At 40.6% G+C, this 22,761-nt stretch overlaps 1 protein-coding gene and 2 pseudogenes across 1 annotated transcript; all 3 read right to left on the reverse strand.

The window, feature by feature from the left end:
* Nucleotides 1-796: 796 nt before the first annotated feature.
* LOC150075636 (serpin B3-like) lies at nucleotides 797-2,140 on the reverse strand. Its single transcript, XM_090388318.1, has one exon. The coding sequence runs from the start codon at nucleotides 2,045-2,047 to the stop codon at nucleotides 836-838; it is 1,212 nt and encodes a 403-aa protein (XP_090244444.1). The 5' UTR covers nucleotides 2,048-2,140; the 3' UTR covers nucleotides 797-835.
* A 1,225-nt stretch (nucleotides 2,141-3,365) lies between these two features.
* On the reverse strand, nucleotides 3,366-5,155 carry LOC150075637 (serpin B3 pseudogene; annotated as a pseudogene).
* A 192-nt stretch (nucleotides 5,156-5,347) lies between these two features.
* LOC150075638 (intracellular coagulation inhibitor 1 pseudogene) lies at nucleotides 5,348-6,637 on the reverse strand (annotated as a pseudogene).
* Nucleotides 6,638-22,761: the final 16,124 nt, after the last annotated feature.

The raw sequence follows: 22,761 nt of genomic DNA on the forward strand, positions 1-22,761 counted from the left end.
ATGTCATTCATGGTTGGTCAACATGGGTGACATCTTTCCTCCCTGATGTGGGATCCGTCCACTAGAGGAGGTATTCTTTGTTTATTATTTGATCGACAAGACGAAATCAAAATCAGAAACGGAATTTTCTCTGATGTCACTTGGCCTTCGATATTATAATCGTTGAATATTGTTTTATCTTGGGACCTCGAAACGATGCTACCTTTCAGTTATTCACAAGGGTCACTGGAATTTAATAATTCACATAACAAACCCACCCATGAAAAGAAAAGCAATACTTTTGTTTTCATTGTGGGATTTGTGTTTATCCTGGAAGGACCAATGCTCCATGAAATCAGAAGTACCCAGAAACGTTTGGTTCCATGAGGCATTGATCTTTTCTCGATTAAAATTAATATCTCCATATTTTTCCCTGCCCAGACTTCTGACTATTTTAATTAGAATTGTCTATGATCATGTGTTTACAAAGGGCTGTCTCGATCAACTACCCATTCAACACTGACAACCCCAGCGTAACATCCACAACTCAATTTACCATTAATGAGTGAAGTCAATGAAAGCTTATTTAGAATAATCAATGATCGCTTGATTTCGGTTGGAAATTTTACCTCTTGGAGGTAAACTTTCCAAGGATTGAGATATCAGAATGTTTCATCTGTGTTACAATATGCCAGTTTAACATTTCTTTTACAGTAACCTCTAGATTGAAAGAGAGAGAGAGACATTTATCTTTAATAACACATAAGGAAAAGAAAGAAGTTTCTCAAAATATTTATTGTTATTATTCGAAGGTGGTTACAGGAGATTTCATTGACGTCAATCTCTGCAATGATTCTCATATCTCGGTTACACGACCAATGAAGAGCAACATATCATTTCTTTCGTCAAGAATAAAGAAGAGGAATGGATGATTGGCATAAAATCTCTTTGCACTTACATCAAAAGACAGATAGACAGTCTCAATAATAGCTGCTGCAGCAGCTTCACTGCCTTCTTCGTTCACCTCAATAAAAGCTTTGTGCAAAACTTTTGAAACCTGGATGTTGGCGCGTTCAGTGATTCCCCTCAGATTTGCATTTTGGAACGCACTCCTCATGCCCATTCCCTGCAGCACTTCCTTCAGTTGTTTGGAATATTCCAGTTTAAATTTTGGAATCCACAAGCTGTCGATCTCCTCTTCTATAAGAGTACCCTTGATGTTGTCAAGGAGGTCGAGTGACAGCTTTTGCTCCAATTCTGGAAGACCGTCGAATTCGTTAGGCAACAAAATCCACATCACCAGATGCTCACCCTTGTACGGCAACTCCAGCACTTTGAAGTCGCTTTCCTTCATGTCAGCATAACGAAAAGGCTCCTCTCTCATCGTCATCATGGGAACTAAGTTATCCCGAGAATATTGCCCATTGCTAAAAAAAAGCATTTCGGATGTTTCCTGACGATTGAACTGTTTCTTCCACGTGCCTTTGAAATACACCGCGTTTAGAAGCAAAAGGACAGCGTCGGTTGGCAGTTCATCTACAAATTTCTTTATTTTATCCTTGGTTTTCCCGGCTACCCAAGCATTGACCTCCTTGGTGACATTATCTGAATCTTCAGCAAAGTCTACGTTTCTGACTTCAGCTTTATACAGGGACTTGAGACCATCTATGTAATTTGGGAGGACTGGAAAGTCTTTCTGCACGAGGACAGCATTTGCTACTTCCAGAAGATACTCGTCAGTTGTATTATTTGTGATCATATTCAGTAGTTGGTGAATGTTTGTGTGGATTTCTTCTTCTGTAAATGTGGATTGATCATAACCCATCGTGCTCCGAATTTCTTCTGCTGTGTTTCCACGAGCTCCATATAATAACATGGCCAAGGCAGTGGTCAAACTGAGCGGGGAGTAGAAGAGGTTCCCGGGTTCTTTTGCCAGCTCTTTGTGGAGATTCAGAGCGAATTTGTTGCTTGAAATGGCCACTTGGTTGACACAAGTAGAAGGTAGATCGCATCCCATGCTATATTGCATAATGCAGAATGTCCAGAGGAGTATTGTTAGTGAATCCATGTCTGAAACAAGAAGAAAATATTAAATTGGTACAGAGAGAGACTTTGAAATTGAAGGGGTGTCTAAAATAACAAGCAACTTTAGTTAGTATTCAGCTCTGGATCTACACCTAAACATGCAGAATTCCTACAGTATGGACTAAACATCTAATTTAGAAAACGCTGAAGGGGTTGGGTCTGCTCTCCCTCGTATCAGCCTGCCTCCCAATGTGGCAGAAGTTATTCTGATTAACTTAAAGAAATTGAAGGATTACAAGGAAGCAAAAAACTCCCATCGAAAATGTCAAAGATTTTTATGGTGCTTGTTCATAACGTGGCTGAGTTAGTTGGTATCAGGAGAGATTGTATGGTTTTGTGCCTTCGGGTTTTTTGTCCATTAATCAGTAAACAGACCATAGAACACACGCAATTTACAGACAATATACACGGAGCAATAAGGTCTCAGTCGCTGATGCTCCTAAAACCCCACTACAACAGCAACAACGTTGCTGAACATCGCTTCGAAAATCAATCTTCGGATAAATGTTGAAATATTCAACATTTATCGTTGAAAGCTTCCCTGATGCCCATCTTCTTCAGGATTAACTTCAATTCTTAATGGTATGTCAGTTTAAATTTGGAGATCCATATATCCTCAAAAGAGTGAGGGTATTTGGATTCCCAACATTAGGAACAATCTTCCTCGGCCAGAGTGTTCCTAATGTTGTCGAGAAGATCAACTGAAAAATTCTCTAATCCTGGACGGTCATGATGGCAGTGGTACATGGTTCATGTACCACTGCCATCATGAGCAGGAAGTTAAGGTGAGAAATCTGTCCATAGTTGTGGAACGGATTTTCGAACGTGTCTCGAGGATTGAACTGTTTCTTCCATGTTCCTTTGAAGTACACAGTATTTAGAAGCAACAAAGCAGCATCTCTTGGAAGTTCATCCAAAAGTCTGTTTATCTTGTCCTCAGTTTTTTCAGCTATCAATGCACTGATTTCTTCGATGGTATTCTCGGAATCTTTACATATCCATTTAAATAACCTTTCAGTCATTCAAAAGGATCAATCGATTTCACAGTTGACATACCCAACCATGAGAGGAAAACCAACCACATACTTTTATTTTAATGTCGGATTTATGTTTATAGAGAATGGGATTTGTGTTTTTCCGGAATGGGATCTGTTGTTAATCCAGGAAGGACCAAGCTCCATGAAATCAGAAGACAGGGATTTGCCTTTAATAAGGAAAAGATAGAACTTTATCACAATGCCATGTTTATTGTTATCATTAGAAGGTTACAGATTTTAATGATGTAAACTTTGCCAGTGTTTATCATAACTCGGTTACACGACCAGAGAAGAGCAACATGTCATTTCTTCTGTAAAGAATGAAGAAGAGGAATGGATGATTGGCATAAAATCTCTTTGCATTAATATCAAAAGAGATATACACAGCCTCAATAATAGTTGATGCAGCAGCTTCACTGCCTTTTTCGTTTACCTCAATGAAAGCTTTGTGCAAAACTTTAGAAACTTGGATGTTGGCCCGTTCAGTGATTCCCCTCAGATTTGCATTTTGGAACGCACTCCTCATGCCCATTTTCTGCAGCACTTCTCTCAGTTGTTTGGAATATTCCAGTTTAAATTTCGGAATCCACAAGCTGTCGATCTCCTCTTCTACAAGGGTGTTTTTGATGTTGTCAAGGAGGTCGAGTGACAGCTTTTGCTCCAATTCCGGAAGACCGTCGAATTCGTTAGGCAACAAAATCCACATCACCAAATGCTCACCCTTGTAGGGCAACTCCAGCACTTTGAAGTCGCTTTCCTTCAAGTCAGCGTAACGGAGAGGCTCCTCTCTCATAATCATCATGGGGACTACGTTATCTCGAGAATATTGCCCATTGCTAAAAAAAAGCATTTCGGTTGTTTCCTGACGATTGAACTGTTTCTCCCACGTGCCTTTGAAGTACACCGCGTTTAGAAGCAAAAGGACAGCGTCGGTTGGCAGTTCATCTACAAGTTTCTTTATCTTATCCTTGGTTTTCTCGGCTATCCACGCATTGACTTCCTTGGTGACATTATCTGAATCTTCGGCAAAGTCTACGTTTCTGGCTTCGGCTTTATACAGGGACTTGAGACCATCTATGTAATTTGGGAGAATTGGAAAGTCTTTCTGCACGAGGACAGCATTTGCTACTTCCAGAAGATACTCATCAGTTGTGTTATTTGTGAAGATATCCAGTAATTGCTGAATATTTGTGTGGATCCCTTCATCTGAAAATGTGGACTGGTCATAACCCATCGTGCTCCGAATTTCTTCTGCTGTGTTTCCACGAGCCCCGTAGAATAACATGGCCAAGGCAATAGTCAAACTTAGCGGGGAGTAGAAGAGGTTCCCGGGTTCCTTTGCCAACTCTTTGTGGAGATTCAAAGCCAAACTGTTGCTTGAAGTGGCCACTTGGTTGACGCAACTAGAAGGTAGATCGCATCCCATGCAACATTGCATAATGCAGAATGTCCAGAGGAGTACTGTTAGCGAATCCATGTCTGAAACAACAAGAAAACATTAAATTGGTACATGGAGACGGTGAAATCGAGGGGAGGACTCTAAAGATATCAGTCAACTTTGGTAAGTGATATTAATGTCAGTTAAACTTAACTGATTAGCCTTGCTGCTTCATTTGATTCGTTCTTGGAAAAGTAGAACCTTTCAAATCAGGTTGAGGTCAATAAAATGCTGAAGGGGTTTTGTCTGTTAATGTTGTTGAAATTATTAGGCATTGTAGTTTACAAGTTATGTATATACAGGTCTGTTCTCCGAAATACTGAAGGTCTGTTGCATGCCCAGTTGAAGCACCAAGACTACTCGATGACTATGTGGTGCATAGCTCCATGGTTGCAGTCTGAAGGACTAAATGGTTTCTTCTATGTGCATTTTAAGTACACAGAGTTTAGAAGTAAGAGAACTAAATCTCTTAAAAGTCCATCCAGAAGTCCCTTTATCTTGTTCTGGGTTTTCTTTCTTATCCGCGTATTGATCACTGCGATGACACTCTCGGATTCTTCACAGAACTCTACATTCCTTGCTTCAGCCTTGGTAAAATAGTCTCAGTCCATGATCATATATCAGAAAAATGAGGATGTCCTTTTGCGCGAAGACAGCATTGATCATTGTCGAATTTATACGGATTCATGTTAGTCTGGGTGTTTTAAAATCGTGTTTCCAGTAATCTGTGAACCGCATCTAGGAAAAAAAAAGTTAATGGTCTTAAACTCATATTTCCATGAGTTTAATAATATAGAATACATACAAGTCAACAAACTAATACCATGTTTATTGTTATCATCAGAAAGCTACAGGATTTCAAATTGATATTAGTGGCTCTTGGACAGTTCAGTCACTCGACCACAAAAGAGAAAAATGTGATGTCTTTTGTCAACTATGAAAAACAGGAAAGGATGGTCCACAGAAAATCTCTTTTCGTCTAAATCTAGCATACGAGGTACAGCTACAATACCAGTGACTGCAGCAGCCTCACTGCCCTCTTCGTTAACTTCAATATAAGATTTGTGATAGACCATCGAAACCCGGATGTTAGGTGTACCAGTAATTCCTCGCAGGTTGGCAGCATCACTGAAAGCACTCCTCATGCCCATGTGTTCCAATTCATTCTTCAGTTCTTTCTCGTATGCCAATTTGAATTTTGGAATTCTAACAATTGAGATTTCTTTTTCTTCCAAAGAGTCTCGAATTGTGTGCAGGAGATCGAGGGACAACTCTTGCTCCAAGAACTGTAGACCGTCCAGCTCGTTAGGCAACAAAATCCACATTGCAATGTGTTCACCCTTATATGGCAGTTCAAGTACCTGGAAGTCTCCTTCTTCTATTTCAGCATAACGTAGAGGTTCGTTCATCATTGTCATCATGGGTACATAATTATGCTGATGAATGATTCCATAGTTGTGGAAAGGTGAATCGTACGTTTCTTCAGGATCAAATTGCTTCTTCCAAGTACCCTTGAAGTACACGGCATTTAGAAGCAAGAGGACAGCATCTGTTGGCAGTTCATTTACCAGCTTTGTTATTTTGTTCTTTGTTTTTTCAGCCACCCAGTCATTGACTTCTTTGATGACATTCTCCGAATCTCCACCAAAGTCCACATTTTTGACTTCAGCCTTATAAAAAGTTTTAAGACCGTCCACATAACTTGCAAGGACGTGAAAGTCTTGCTGCAGGAAGACAGAATTAGCTACTTCGAGATCGTATTCGTCAGTTGTATTTGTGAGGAGGTTCAACAACTCATGAAGACCCGAGTGGACATCTTCGTTTGAAATTGTGGCTGTGTCATAACCCATAGTACGCCGAATTTCTCTTGCTGTAAATCCTCGTGCCCCGTACATCAACATACCCACAGCAGTTGACAAACTAAGTGGAGAGAAAAATAGGTTCCCTCGTGGACTTGACAACTGTTTTTGGAGATCAAGAGCAAAACTATTGCTTGCGATAGCCACTTGGTCGATGTAGTTAGAAGAAGGAAGGCTGCATCCCATAGCATATTGTAGAAGGCAGCATATCCAAAGGAGTATTGTCAATGAACCCATTCCTGGAACAACAAGAAAACATTAAAAAGGTTAGCCTTCGAAAGTGGAAGTATAGGATCTTATCATTCAAAATTTAGCCACAAAACTCAATTCTAAAGATGATTATTTCAAATCTAAAAGTGATTGAGAAGTTATTCAAACAAAATAGTTGGTAAATAATTAGGATTACATCTACTGTCCGTCCCTATTTATTTATTTATTATTAATATATAATATCTACAACAGACATGTGCCCTTTAAGGTGTATTTGGCACACACAAAAATTGATGAGGATATCTTTCATCTTGAATTCATCCATCAACCAGCCAACCTACTCCAGATAGTTCTGTGAAGCCCTTTCCTATCCACAGCTATGTCCAGATCAAACTTGTTCACAAATGCCACAGTTCTTTTAAAGAAGGAGTTCTTGGATATCTCCAACCTAGAGTTACTGATGTCGAAAGTAGTGTTCTGTCTAGTAGCCACCGCTGGAGCGTGTAGGTCAGTGTGGCATAGAAGATCTTCATAGTTGTCGGCAGGTACCTTGTCCCAATGTGAAAATAGATGACTCGATAGTCAGCGTCCAATCCGGTATCGTGACCCAATCCCAGACGCATGTCCGTAAGTCATTGGTGGTTAGTGTGACATCAATATTAGATTGTCGAATGGTGTTACAATACAGTGGAAGGTTGTTGGGTAGGTTATGGGTGGTTAAATTTCTGTTTGGAATTAAATTCTTTAGAAGTCGCCCACACGCATCGAAGGAAGTTGAGAACCATAATGGGCATTTGACATTAACGTCTACTGTTATTAGTATACTGTTCGATCCAAGGTCTATGGCAAACTCAATATATCTTAGGAAGTCATCTATATCCCTGGAAGGCAGACAGTAGAGGGAGATGATACTGAGTATGACTGACTGAACTTCGTACAGAGCTCGTGAAGTATAAGGACATCAATTTGTTTGTTGAGTAGAACTATGTAGATCTTAGTGTTAGTGTCAGCAGGCTGTCTTGTCTGTATTGAATAGTCCATTACCTTGTGTGTGTTTTCTGCTGGGACTTTGATGGTGTAAGGCTTTTGTATTACAATTATGTTGATTTGGTGAGCCTCGGCTACCTGTCTCATTTCTTCTGGCTGCTGAGGGTAATGCTGCCAGGTCCTTATCCATTAGTGGTCCTTTGCCGTGCCATTTATAGAGCGCGTTGATACTCGGGGAAATTTACCTCTCTAACCGAGTATTGATGGTCTTTCTTCTTCCGTTTGCAGTTAATGCAGCTTGGAAGTTCATCTCGGTGCGCACATTCAACATGAACTTGTCCGCACGTTGGAGAGGTGTTGGTGCAGTGGAGTGAGGTGCGTCCATAGCCCATGTAAAACAAGCACTTGGTTACCATAATGAACGGCCTGAACTTGTGGGCTACAACACAGAAAAAATTCTGTTGAGAGACAATTTTTTGTACTTGTAGGGTTCTAGTGTTATGACCCTGTGGGCAGTGGAGCAGCCTTTCGCTATTGTGGAGAATCTGAATGTTACTCCTTCCTTTATTTCATCCAAGGTGACTCCACAGTCCGCTAGGTTTTTCTGAAACATGTCTTCTGACAGCTCATCGTTGGTCCCCGAATTGGGGACATTATAGATGACCACTTATAGGTTACTCAGCTTTGGAGGATCAGCTCTTACCCCAGCAGTTTGAAATGAACCCTCTGTAGAGACGTTGTTCAGGTCCTGTTTTGAGGCAGTTTCGATAATAACTCCCCTGCTTCTTATGAGGCGCAGTGACTCATTCTTCAGGGTGTTTTGAACAAAGTCCTATACCGCGCTACTTGTTTTCAACTCGGAACTTTCATTGCCTCTCAGTAGCAGGACGTGTTGCGGTCTCTACATTTCTGATCTATTAATCTGTAGGTTGGAGGTTGGCTCTGGACTGGTTGTGGTCTCACTGCAGAATCTGGTGGGATTTCCAAAGGATGGTTTGGGTGTCGTTCAGAGCTCTCTGACAGATATGGTGAGAACGTGGAGAAGATATCAACCACTGTTTCTAATAACTGGATTTTGGACTTGAGTTCAGCATTAACTGCTTTGAGTTTCTCATTGTCTATTAGGAGAGCTGTGGAGATAGTTTCCACGTTCTTCCATAGCTACTGTACCGTATTGCGGGCTGACTTTGTAATCCTACTAGAATCTTGGTTGAGGAACGCAACCAGTTTTTTTTTAGGTAGCATTGCTGCTACCTGATTCAGGGAGGGGGCTGAGTATTATCTGTGTTGAGAGTAAGAGTTGGGGCTTATGGACTGGAATCGCTAACTTTCTGGAATGTTGAATTTTAGCTACTACAGTTTAATCAAGGGCCGATTGTGCCAGAGTAGCAGCAACTGGTGAGCTTGGTTGGGTGGTAGAGGCCGTGTTGGTAGGTACTGCAGGAACTGGAGTAGCATTGCTTGCAAGGAGTGAGGCGGAAGCTGCTTTTGGGGTTGGCAATATCGGTTGAACTGCAGCAAGTTGGAGGGCTGCTGAAGATGCAGAAAAACATTTAGTGGCCAGTTTCGGGAGTGGTGAGGAGGCTCAGCCCTCCCACACCCTCTGGAGCTGAGAAGCTGGACTCTTCACGAGAACTCATACTTATCTTTGTGCTGGTTTGGATAAAAATCCGATAAGGTACAGCAGTCTACCAATTTTAATGTCGGTTTCGGGACAAAAGTTATTTTGGGTTGAAGATTTTCTTCTGATATTTAATAGTTTCCAATTACTTCCAGAAGGGGGCGTCAAAATTTACCATACTTCAGTAGTCAGAAGATCACGTGACTGTAATACGACGTCAGTACAAAGTAGCCCTAATTAACAGCCGATTAAAGATCAAAAATCATTATTAATAGATGCCAATAATAGAATATTAATACAAAATAAGCTATCAATCCCATATCATGGCATCATCATTAAAATAGGATCAGTCTGATTACTAACATTGAGTTCACCAATCGCTACTTCAACCTGGAAACTGTGTCAACCAATGGGAGCTGAGTCACGTGACCACAGACTAAGCCCTTTGTTCTTCAACCGAGGAAGAAGGAATGGCCACCTCCACGTGGTTGTATTTTCTAAACAGAGTTAGCAGCTCTCGAAAAAAAACAAAAAAACTAGACGAGTACACATTTGAACTACCCCACAAAAATACATAATTTAAAAAGTCATTGCAGTTCTATCATAAGATTTAAAAAGGAGATAATTATTTCAATCTGAAGTACCTCTAATTTAAAATTAATTTGAATCTGAAAAACAAAGGCCGAACCAATAGGGCGTGGCCATAGTGGACGTCTTAGAGAAAACGGACACGATGCAAATTTTTTTTAAATCTCCATTTCTGTTCAACGCCTTAGAAGTTCAGCATGAAAAAGACACCAAAACACTCACCTTTTCATAAGGATTGCAGTACACCAGGATTTAATCCGAGAAACTCAAAATAATTAACTAGATTTAACACAAGTTATCAGAGGCAGATCCAACAACTACTTTCTAGACACCTAGCTACGAATTCAACATGCGCTCGACAGTAGAGCACTGCTGGACATTATTTTTCTGACTATAGAGGGTGTTTCAAAAATGATGGTCAATAATTTAAAGCTGAAAAGTACAAACTAAAATAAGCAACAAAGTCCCAGTGAAATTGGGCCACAAATGAAAGAGATAATGCACATTTTCTGTTAAGATCCGCCACTGACTGTGGTAGCACTCTGGAAGGGTAGTCTGTATTGCTGACACCTTGTACATGCTGGATATGGTAGGGATACAGTAATTGGCGATGTAAAATTGGCCACAAACTGCTATGACTCAGTACATGTTCTTGCAGAGCAGCCCTCCTTGTCGAAATTTCTGGATTTTATTCTTTTCTTTCTAACACCCTTTCCTCAACATCAGGTGTTATCATTCTGGACCTACCTGCTCGTACTTCATGTGTGAAGCGCCCATGTTCTTCAAAGCATTGATGTACCCTGATGAATGTGCTCCTGTTGGGCTGGGAAATGCTTCTTGGTACAAACGTGCAGTCTCGAGTGCACTGCCCTTGGCTTTACCATACATGAAGTGCATGTCCGCATACTCTTCGTTGCTGTAACGTCTTTCCATGTTGACTATCCTTTGACAAGTACTAGTATGCCTGCTACGTCTCAGAGATTAAGAGAGGGGAAAGGGAGAGAATGAGCATAGCCTAACCTAAACAAACAAGTCACTGGTGAAGCCCAACTCTGTATAGTCCGCCTTGTTGGTAGTGGAGCCCAATTAGAAATGTGCAATATCTCGGAAACGATTCACTTAAGGACCCATGTTTACTAGGCTTTTTTTTGCATATTGTGGTCTGTACATTTCACCTTTAAACTATTGACCATCAGTTTTGAAACATCCTGTAAATAAAAGCTGCTTACCATAGTTTGGCAGTACGTACTATGATTCATATATTCAGACAATAGATGGAAAACCACAGGACGTGATTTAGCCTGCCATTAGGTCTAGGCACTACTCAGTTACCCATAAAAATCTTAAGGCATCATATACAGTTACTAAAGCTGTACACAAGGGAGGGGACCAATCGGCAACCCTCTTCGCAATGTGGCTGGAATCTGTCATGGCAACATCTCCGAACGTAGATTCTCACGCAGATGACATGAAATTTTTTTATAACCTCATAACCATACTTGCAAAAAAGTGCAGATCACCAAAGTCAGATGCTTTAAAATTACTTAACTTCAATTGATCTTGAGTTTAACCCGATCAAATCACCACTACTAGTAGTGACTAAAAAGAGAAAGAACAGTGGGGGTAAGGGACCACCCATCTTATGACCCAGTACATCAAGAGATGCCTTTTTCCGATCCCATTCTGACATTTGGTACTCCCCTCTTCAAGCACAGTTCAGCAGATACTGTGGGTTCCAGTACTAAATGTTGAATTGGGTTAACCAGCTAAGTGGATGACTTCGCTATTTCAAGATGGATCCTCCATTCCAACCTTCGACTGACCATGGAAAATATAGGTTACAACCACAAAAATCCAACAGCTGAGTAGACTTTGTGAGCCAATTTCATGTCTAAAGAAAAGTGCCCATCGAACTCAGTCGGATTTTGTAATCCTGTCGCCCTAGATCCATACATATTATGCGTGGAAAATATTTACAGGAATCACGCACTGAAGAATACCAGCAGCTGATGGATATGTAGCAGAGCAACAAATTCTGATGGTGGACAGGAACCAAACAACTGCAATGGCCAGTTTCACATAAAAACATAGAACCCTCAATTTCTGTATAAATTGCACTTGTTCTGTGGTCGGTTTTCTGTCTGGAGGCGAAAAACTCGAGTTTCCGGGAGATATAACCATGCAACCATCGTGAGGTCGAGTAACTCGGCCACGTTGTGAAAAAGGCCTTTAAAAATTCCCCACGTCATCGATAGGACTCGAAATTAGGGCTTTTTCACCCGGTGTGGGAAGGACGGCAATTCTACCAACTGTGCTACCCACGAGGGTGACTGAGTCAAGGAATCACCTAACTGAAGGCGAAGGACAAAGAAACCACAAATCTCACAAAATACAGACCAATCACCTGTCTGCCAAAAATATATTAGATGCTGACCAGCTGAATACCTAAGAAGATACAGACCATTTGGACAGCCAGTACATCATGGCCGAGCAAGGAAAGGGATGTAAGAAGATGAGCAGAAGATGCAAGAAGGATTTTGAAGCCGCAGTTATGGAACAAGAAGCACCGCAACCTGTACACGACCTATCGACTATCGGAAGGCCTTTGACTCCGTGCCCCATAGCTGGCCGGTAGAGACAGTGAAGATCTACAAAGTCAACCAGACTATGTCACATTTCCTAGAAGTAACCATGGCAAAATGCAAGACTGCCATCTAGGTCGAGAACTTCACGGCGAGACCAATACCCATCAAAAGAGGAATCTTCCAGGGAGATGCCCTCAGTCCACTATGCTTCTCTGTCTATCACTCATAAAATATCAATTGAAATATCAGTTTCAAATATCGTAGATTAATGGCAGAAAACAAAGACCTGTAATTGGTTTAATCATCTTTTCCATCTATTTTATATATTTATTTTTTTTTTTTCTAGAACATTCGGAAGATTTTTAGAGCATTCCACATTTGGCCACCAGAAACTTGTGGACTTGACTCTGATTCAGGATTGGAAAAGGAGTCTCCAGAATATGCAGAACCCAGAACGAGACCAAAATATTTCAACTCTTGATACTGCAAAGCAGCATCTAATCACTCACTCAGAATTGAACGATTTTGTTAGAGGTTTGGAACTCTCCAAAACAAAGGCTGAATTGCTCGTAGTATCACGGATTCAGCAGTGGAATATTCTTGAAAAAGGTTTTGTCAAGGTGAGTTTTTATAGAAAGAAGCACTCTAACGTAACGATCTGTTACTACATGGATGATGGTGCTTTGGTTTATTGTACAAATGTCGAGAATGAATGAGAGTTACATCTGGAACAAGTTTGCGAGCAGTGGAAGCTTTTTTATTGATTCATCGTAGGTCATTTCAGAAGAAAGGTAGCGTGTAAATTAGGGAAGAACCAGTCAAGTCTTTGTTTGTTGAGGTAGGAGACACTAGGTAGAAATAGCTTGGTAGTACTGTCTTTGGTGGAATCATCCCAACGGATTTGCCAGAGGAAAACAAGTTCTTGTTTCGGATCTGCATCGACAACAGTTTTTGTCCCCAGGAATTCAGTTTCTTTGTTCTTTCTGATGGAATGTGAAAGCGCTGTGAAGGCCGCTTGGAGGTCAACCTAAAAGTAGTAGCTTTGGGTTTCAAGGCGTGTACGCTAAATTTGCTGCTTATTATGGGAGAGGGACAGCCAGCGAAGCATTGTCAGTACTGGGTAATGAAATGGTCAGATTGTCCAGAAAATACACCAGGCCAGAAAAAACCATCCTCCTTTGGTGGGTAAGTCAAAAATCCATTTACCTCCATTGCACATCAAGCTAGGTTTGAAAAAGATATTTGTGAAAGTGATAGACAAAAAAAAGGAGAAAGATTTTCCCCTTTGAGGAAAAGGTTTCGTCGAATCATTGAGGCCAAGATAAAAGAGGGAAGTTTCATGGTTGTTCAAATCGAATTGTTATTCCAATACACTAAAAAATTAAATTCTACAAAAATAAGAGCGTGGAAGGCATTTAAAAACATCTGCCGGTAATTTTTAGGCAATGAGAAATCACAAAATTTTGATGAGCTAATTTTAATTTTAGATCACAAGAAGTTGTGTGCAACGTTTTCTTAAAATATATGAAATCTATTTTTACTAGAAACTTGGTGTTTAAATTTAATCCCTTCTCCCTTAAAATTGGTGGTTATTACAGCAGTATGATTGCCAAATTTGAAATCAGTAGCGTCAAATCTACAAGAATAATCCTAAAGTTTAATAGGGAGTGAAAAAAAATTACACCCTCTCTCTCTTGATGTATGGATGACATCAAATTCTATGCTGCAACCAAGAATCAACTCCAACAGCTACTGCCGATTACTGAAGAGTTCAGCACTGACATCAGGTTACAATTTGGCCCAGACAAATTCAAAATCCTTGGATTGCATCAAGGGCATCCAGTCGGGCGAAACTGCCAGCTGAATTCCGGTGAAGAGATTGAAGCCATGGGAGAGGGAGAGACCTGAAAATATCTGGGGATGATGCAGGCCCACCAGTTAGAATACAAAGATATCATGGCCCGACTGACTGAAAAATACCACCAGAGACTGAGAAGAATGCTAACATCAAATCTGATTGGCGAGAACATTTTAATTGCCATAAACACTTACGCAGTCCAGTGTACAGATGTATTCTTTCGGGATCCCAAATCGGACCAAAACCCAGCTAGAATAGATTATGAGATCAAAGATCGGCCATGGAGAGACCGACCATAGCCCGTAACGGAGGGTATTGACTGACCTGATTGAACAGGAGAAGAATGCGATTAGAACCTGCGCGATTAATCGCAGGAAAACACATACCATTCTACCATGCCATTAGAAAGATAGAGAAACGGCGCACAACACTCAGACTCAACAAGAAGACCACACCGACACAGATAGAAGAAACAAAGATAGAAAGATGGACGAAAAAGACACTCCATGGCGGACAATACAATGACTACCATCAAGACTACATAGATTAGATGGTTTCCAACTGTTGACTCACGAATGGAAGGCGAGCTTGAATATTCTGAAACCGGAATGTTCATGCTCGCCATCAAAACCCAGGTAGTCAACATTAGGAACTATAGGAAATACTTTGCCAAGGAGGCCGAAATAACAGATGACACGTGTTCAATGTCACCTGGCCACAGAAACAATCCAGCACAAAACCGCAGGATGCACGGTGATTAACCTGACGGATTACATTCACAGACGCAACCAGGCAGCCGTGATAATACATCAGAAGTTAGCTCAAAAATTCCAGCTGATCAAGAGCCTCCATAAGAATCTAGCAACAACTGGCCTCCCAGAGAACACATACGCAGAACTCCAGAAATCCTGAATACTTTTAGGCTAGTATGAAAGTTCCTCGACCAGCAATAACAATAATAATAATAGTAACCGGACACACCCAACCACTCAATACACTTGGTACCAGCACCCGTCATGGGGCTGAAAACATCCCCATAAAACGTCGCTGGTAGAATATTGGTTATAATTACTGAAAAGGCCTCAGATGTAATCTCTTAAAATATGAAAGGACTTTTTCCACAGTGGTCTCAAGCGTGGTATTTCGTTCAGCAAACCAACCGCAGAGTCTAGCATTAAAAAGACGTTGAAATAGCAAAAGGGATAAGAAAATCCATTATTATGGCCACTTGAGAATTACCTCATCTACCTGTGTGCCTTATATTTGTAAATTGCATGGGTTGTGGTCAGTTTGAATATCTTTGCCGTGAATCACCATGCTATCCTCGGCTGAGATCAATTAACTTATGCATGGAGTAAAGATCAAAAATGATCACAAGACTAAATAAGAAAGCGCTGAAGTATGGAATGACGATAAACTTTATGAAAACTAAGGCAATGATGATCGGTAAAAGTTACTCCATCGATCTCATTTCCCTTCCGAATTGAGATCGATGGAGTAAGAATAGAACAGGAACACTTTATGTATTTGGGGAAGTTATCTGCTGAGGACATCTCATGTCAAACTGAGATTCAATCCAGAATTGCAATGGCAAAGCAATCTTTCAAGAATAAACTGTCCTTGATTACACAGAAGATGTCAGACTATAATAAAGACATATATTTGGTCAGTGGCACTGTATGCAGCAGAGACATGGATTCTAACAAAGCGAGACAAAAAGAGGTTTGAGACCTTCGAAATGTGGTGCTGGTGTAGGATGAAAAAAAATAACTGACTGAAAAAGTTTCGAATGTGGAAGCAATAAGACGTGTCCAAGAACAAAGAAAAATTTTTGGTAGCATAAGATCAACTAGACTAAAATGAGTGGGTCACTTAATCTACATGGTGGGTTCCTTCTGGATGCAATGGAGGAGACTGTGGAGGTAAATCGCCCTAGAGTTAGACCAAGAAAGACCATCAGGACGTTGCTGGATGAAGCAGGACTTCAAAACTTTGAGCAACGAAACGGCACAAGTGAGACAAAGATGGCGACAGCTGATGAGAGGAACTGACCAGTCACAAGACTGTACTGATGATGATGAAGTAAAGAAAACAACAAAAACCAAAAATTCCTCTCCACATTGATCGGATTCAAATGTATTGGTGCCTCAGAGACCTAGTTGCTTTGACACTTAATATAAACCCAAACTAACCTATCCGAATTGAATGGATCGCTTAACGCATCGGCCATATTGTTCTAATATAGCAACTTCAAATTTACATCTGTTTCTTCGGACTACACTGTCCCCCTGCACATGGTCTAGTTTCCAGGTATCTTGTCCAAAACGTCAGATAGATTATGAACAGATAAGAGAATAGAGATAAGGAAAAAACCCGAGTGTGCAAGAAGATAACATTAAGAAAGCTTCGAAACCGGATATCCCTATGAAAGGAGAAAGAAAAAAATTCAATCTTTCAGAAACAGTGATTAATAGTAGTGAAACGTGTAATTTTATGGTTAATAAACCACTGAGGAAAGCTAACGTTTATCAGAAATACTTCAAATTCACCTGACTTGTCTTGGAGTCTGTAGTGAGTATGAGAAAATTGTGTATATTTGTTCGGTACAGTTGTTTTATTCTTGGATGCAAACTGCGTATTAACTCCCCCAACATAACTCTCTGGCACAGATATGTTGTGTGGCCAATCTGCAACCCTCATTAAACAGTTCAGGCCAATCTCTCATTCTTGAAGCTCATGGAGAAGACATTACTTTCAACCATCACCAATCAAATCACGCCCCACAGATTCTCTATGCCATTCCTGGAAGATCCACGGTCACCAATTTAACATCCATAAACAACACCATTCTCATGCACTAGAAGCTAATGAAGAGCTTGTCGTCACGTACATTGAACTGCAAGCTGCCTTCGACTCCATCAGTGTCCCCTCGCTTGTTCACCTCCTAGAAAATTACTTCTTGTGGTTTATCACACCCCTGCTCTCTGACAGAACCATTCTTCTCAAAGTGGATTAACACACAATCTGGAGAAAGATCACTGCGGGAGTTCCCCAAGGCGGAGTCCTCTCCGGAGCATTATTCACTGCAGTTATTATTCCGTTTGTGCAACAGAGAGAAGACATACTCTGCTATGCCGATGATATTAAGATACATACTCAGATTAACCCCGGCGAACATCTCTCAAACATCAATAAAAAGATCAGTGAAAAGTTACACGACTTAGGATCCTATCTCCATCAATTTGGCCTCCTCATTAATCCTGCCAAGTCAGCCCAAATTGTTTTTTCTCTGAAGCGCCAACCCACTGAAATCCAAGCTTTTCTAGACGGCATTCCCTTCCCAGTGGTCAAGATGCATACGGATTTGGGAGTCGTCTTCGACTATAAACTGAGCTTCAATCCCCACATTGACAAGCTCATAGCAAATGCGCTGGACCACAAAACAACAACTGCTCCACGTTAGGGATCTGGATGTGACTCTCCGGTACATATACACCTCAGTATACTCCGTCGTACTGTATGCCTCGGAAATTTGGGGGTCCTCTGCAGGTTTGCGAAGGATCGGAGGTACCGAAGACAGATCTTTAAGAGCCGACCTTGGCCAGGCAAACTGCACATTGATATGGGCAGCATAATAATGCCCAGTATATTGTAAATAATGGTCAAAGTACGATGTCTTTATGAATGCGTTATGAATAAAGTCAAGAATATATGAATATAAATAATAATATAAATATGAATATATATCTTTATTACTACATTGTAAATACTGTCAAAAGCATAATATTCTGTATGTAATTTGGCACTGATTCCATTGTTGGCTCTGGGGGATGAGCCCAAACCTCGATGAGGGCTCCGTCCCCCCATAATCCGCACCTTATTATCAGCTATATTCTCCGATGCATAATCCCAATTCCTTTATCTGCACCCTCATCTTACCAAACAAAGTTCTTATCCGTGTGAATACTGCATTTTAAAATGGCTAAATAAGATGCTGGTCTAACACCTACAATCTCAAAATCTATCCTGGTCACAAATCTTAATATGCTTCCTTGGAGGTATCACATTATCTCTAGGAACCTTGTTACCTTCTCGCAGCTTCTATCCGGAAAACTGAACTCACTTGATATCTGGGTTATTATCTCCAGACCGTCAGATCGAAACATGCCAAACCAACGCACCCCATACAGATCTCAGCTGCGTAGCATTGCCTCCCTAGACAATGTTTCCATTTAACTCCATCGAAATATTAAATAGATTGTTCACATGCTATACATGGACTGTGGCCAAGCTAATCGGTTTCAGAGAAAAATGCATTATTTTATCTCCACATAATTTCAGTTAAGAATGTACTTAAGTAGAGACACAATATACTGACGGCTCACAGACTTAGTTGCATTGGCGCTTAACAAACTCTAACCATCTGGCTCTTATAATTATAATTCGTCTCATAATCATCACAGTGTTGGAACTTATCATTTAAATAGTCTCAAATTGTGTTCGATCTGGGGAGTTCCTCTGTCTTTTGTTTTCAAAATTAACACTTAAATCTCCAAACCAGGAACTTCTGCCTTTATATAGATGAGGGGTTTTACATCATATTACATAAAATTATGCCTTTATTCACCTAGTCAAAGAATCAACAACAGACAAGAACAACTGAGACGTCTTAAAATTTAAGATCGTTCAGGTTTTTCTTTAACAACACTCCATATTATGTCGCTACCCACTTCCCAGTTCGGCTACATTTGTGCAGATATCCACACTTCTCCATAATATCTCAATTAAAAACCTAAATTATTATCCACTACGATGGCCAATTAGAAATTATTCCAAAATATTTAAATCTTATCAGTTTCCTTTTCAATTTCTTAGCGTGAACTTCTGTTGTTCTTCCACTCAAATTTGAGCATCGACTGAACTTATCAGGCTCTCACATTCGTTTTTTGTTTCATTGTAACTCATAACTCGTAAAAGAAGTAATTGGTAATTCCGGATGCAATTATTCGTTTTCCGGAAGTTAAACTTGCTATCTCTAAAAACATTACATTACTTCCTGTGTTAGACTTCTTATTAACCCTCATTAATGGGAAAATTCAACGCATTCCTTCGTAACCATTTTAATAATTCTGTTTCATAATAATTAGGAATTATTAAGATATAATCGTCCTTCGACTGCCTCTGCTTTTCATCCAGTGGTATCTGCTCTCACGTTGTAAAAATATCAAATAAGTTTATTTCTATTGATGTGAAATTTGAATCGAATTTTTCATAAACTTGAGCGAATTTTTTTTATAAATCTTCTGAAGGGGGGGGGGGCCGAATTCATGTACTGCATGCTTTTCTAACTTTACACATATTTTGATCCCACCTGGCAAGGATGACCAAAAAGTTCTAGGACTTATTTTGAAATATGGAATTGTTTCAAACGGGAAAAGTACAACAGAGGGTGTTGTTCAATACTAGTTTGTTCCACATGATCAAACATCGAATAAGAATTCTAAAAAAACTAGATCTCAGCTGTTAATTGAATCTTAACCTTTCAATCGTTTTTATATTAAACACAACGCGAGTCAACTCAGTAACTCAAATAACAATTAACAGTCTGGTAAGGACACAACAGACGGCCAAGGGCTTCGCCAGCTCTGGTTTGAACTGGGAGAATAAAGGTGTATAAATGATGACCCTTCTCAGAAATGGTCCATCGATTTTGCCAAATGGCCTCCAATTCATCATTGATTCTCTTCTACTCGGATGTTAAGTTCGAAGCAACATTCGCCAGCCCAACCGTGCACGACCAGATGAGGAACTCTTCTCTTCAAGGAATACTTTAGATACTCCATGGCTACCAGTATATTGGAGTGTTCTTCCTCAGGCCATTTTGCCGCGGGGCCTCTAGTGGTACACCTGTTGCACGTCCAGCGCCCGGAGGAGGCAGACCAGGCAGTAGAGGCTGTGATGGTACTCTGGCTGGTCCTGCTACCTAATTGCCTGAGCTTTCAGTGACAAGACCTAAAAAACTCGGTTTTTTCTTTCGCTCTCAGAGTTTCTTTTCTTCCAAACAGCTGTTCACTCTGTAAAAGTCCCAAATCCACTCTACCATCGAATATTGTTGGCGATATTAAAGGAAGCTAATCAGAAATGCTTCAAGAATTTGCAAATGTACTGAATTCGATCTGTAAAGTATTCATAATTACCACCTTTGCTTGTCTCCAGCCCGGATGTTAACTCCTTGGTTAGTAGCCTTCACTGCTCGCTAACCCTTGTCCGCTACCGGCTGTATCACAAGGTCAAGCAGTTGTATTGTGTTGGCAGTTATTCGCCAGTCGACCCCCCCCCCCCTTGTATTGCACGACGTCTACAACTGCGACCTATTTACGCTCCCCCTCTACTTGTGAGACTGCCTTCGGCAACAAGTTGGAAGGAACTTAACAATCAAGCGTTTGGTTATTTGTCAGCTTTTTGCCTGGACGACACTCTCAACAGACCACACTTTGACTCTTAATTGTGAGCTTCCTCCGAATTTATACTGCGCTTCAAGATGCTAAGTTGGCGAATTGGATCAAGACATTTTCTTTTGCTCTGCCTTCTCACTTTCCTGATTACTGCCCACCTACCAATACCCTCCGATGTTTAGAGTGTTCCCATAAAATACGGATTCTACTTTGGATTATCAATTCCCTGGACTGTGACGACCATTTCAGTGGATGCAGCATCGCTTTCTCTACCTGCAGGTAAAATTTTATCTTTTATTTGATGTGGGAAGGCCATTTTACAAGCAAGTGAAATATATCGTCGTATCTTCCCTATGGAAACCCACGTGGTCGCCGTAGAGATAGTGTCACTGAGGCAGTGAAACCTGTAAACTGTGACACTGACTGGGAACGGAGTTCTCCCAGGAAACTTTTAAACTGGTCACCTCACATACAACGTCTTTATTTTAGATCCTAGCAGTTTATTTTACCTTTTACCATGTTTATCGCCAGTCTCCTTTGTTCGCCACCGTATTGTTTCACTTAGCGAACCTACGTTTTTCGAGTTGGCATTAAGAAGCTTCCTGCTAATTGGCTATAAATTCTAGCTGTTTTGAACAACTTCAAAAAATAAAAAAATAAATAATAATAATAATAAATAAATGAGTAATAATTATAATACATGGATAAATAATAATAGGTGAATAATAATAAATAATTGATAATAAATAAAATAGTAATAATAAACAAAAATAAAATTAAAGAAAATATGTCAAAAATCGAATCTCAAACGGGAAACAGTACTCCCGTAGTTGTGCTATTGCGCCCTTCATGCAGAGCACGGCACACCTCAAGCAACCAGGAACTACTTGAAAACACCTGCCCAAACTCAGCTCTGATTAAACAGCTCAACAAACAACCAGCTAAGTTAGGCACTGATGTTTCCTCGCAACGGGATCCAAATAATAGCAATATTATTATTGATGAGGAGGTCGCGGGTGTGGACACCAATATGAATAACCCCACCCCTCCAGCTGAGCGAAAACGGCTAAAACCCAAAAAAAAGGTCAAGAAATCCACTAAAACCTGTTCTCCTTCAGCTACTCTCTGGGAGAACCTAGAAGAAGAACTGAACTCCATGCAGTCCTCACTTGATAAGGATTGCTCTCACTTGGAGAAAATTATGATCCTCAGGTCCATGATGGAATGCTGCCTTCGCTTTGAAGGAAGTAGAGTAACCAAGCCAGCTGCCCAAAAAGTTACAGGCTGCTGGGGTACCCTCGAGAAAATGTTACATGACCTAATACTACAGAATGAACAACTAATTGCAATCAATGAACAACTGAGGGAAACAAATTATACTTTGACAAAGGCCCTCAGCAGTCCAGCTTGGACCAGCCATAGCACTCAGAACTCTTTCCTCCCAGATCTGACAGCACAATCAAACCGCCAGACACGACCAGCACTTCTCCCTACACCTATCCCAGAATCAACCTATGCTGCTATGGTACAGCGGCCAAAAATTAATGCCCATCCTCCCAATCACACTGACTGCCACCTTATGGACAGTGAACCGAATATCACAGTTAATGATTATCACCAGACCAAGAACCGGGAACCAAGTGAAATTCCACAGCGCCCCCGGTCCTATTCAGATGCGCAGAGGATCCAACCAATGGCAGATAAGCTATTTGCCCCTCCCAACACCAGACAGAATAGAGAACAAAACCTAGTCATCCTTCGTGCGACCCAAGAGGGTTGCTTTACTTCAAGCGAGGCTGTCAAGGAGGTTGTTACTACCAACTTGAAACCTCAAATGAAAACCATAAAAATTAAAAGCCTCAGAAAAATCCGTAATTCTGGAATCATCATTGAGACTGCTTCCAAAAAAGATGCAGAAAACATTATTCAAATCCCACAGATAAATGAACTGGGTCTTAGCGCTGAGATACCCAAACCAAAAGGCCCATCAATTGTAATCTTCGATGTCGAAAAAGGAATTTCCAAAGATGACCTCCTTGAGGAAATATATGACAGGAAC

This window comes from Mastigoproctus giganteus, chromosome 14 (genome assembly GCF_048544385.1).
Source record: "Mastigoproctus giganteus isolate SK-2022 chromosome 14, ASM4854438v1, whole genome shotgun sequence".
Lineage (NCBI taxonomy): Eukaryota > Metazoa > Arthropoda > Arachnida > Uropygi > Thelyphonidae > Mastigoproctus > Mastigoproctus giganteus.

What these genes read in the sequence shown, in the direction of transcription:
- LOC150075636 (XM_090388318.1), bottom strand. Translation starts at nt 2,047, where the DNA reads ATGGATTCACTAACAATACTCCTCTGGACATTCTGCATTATGCAATAT.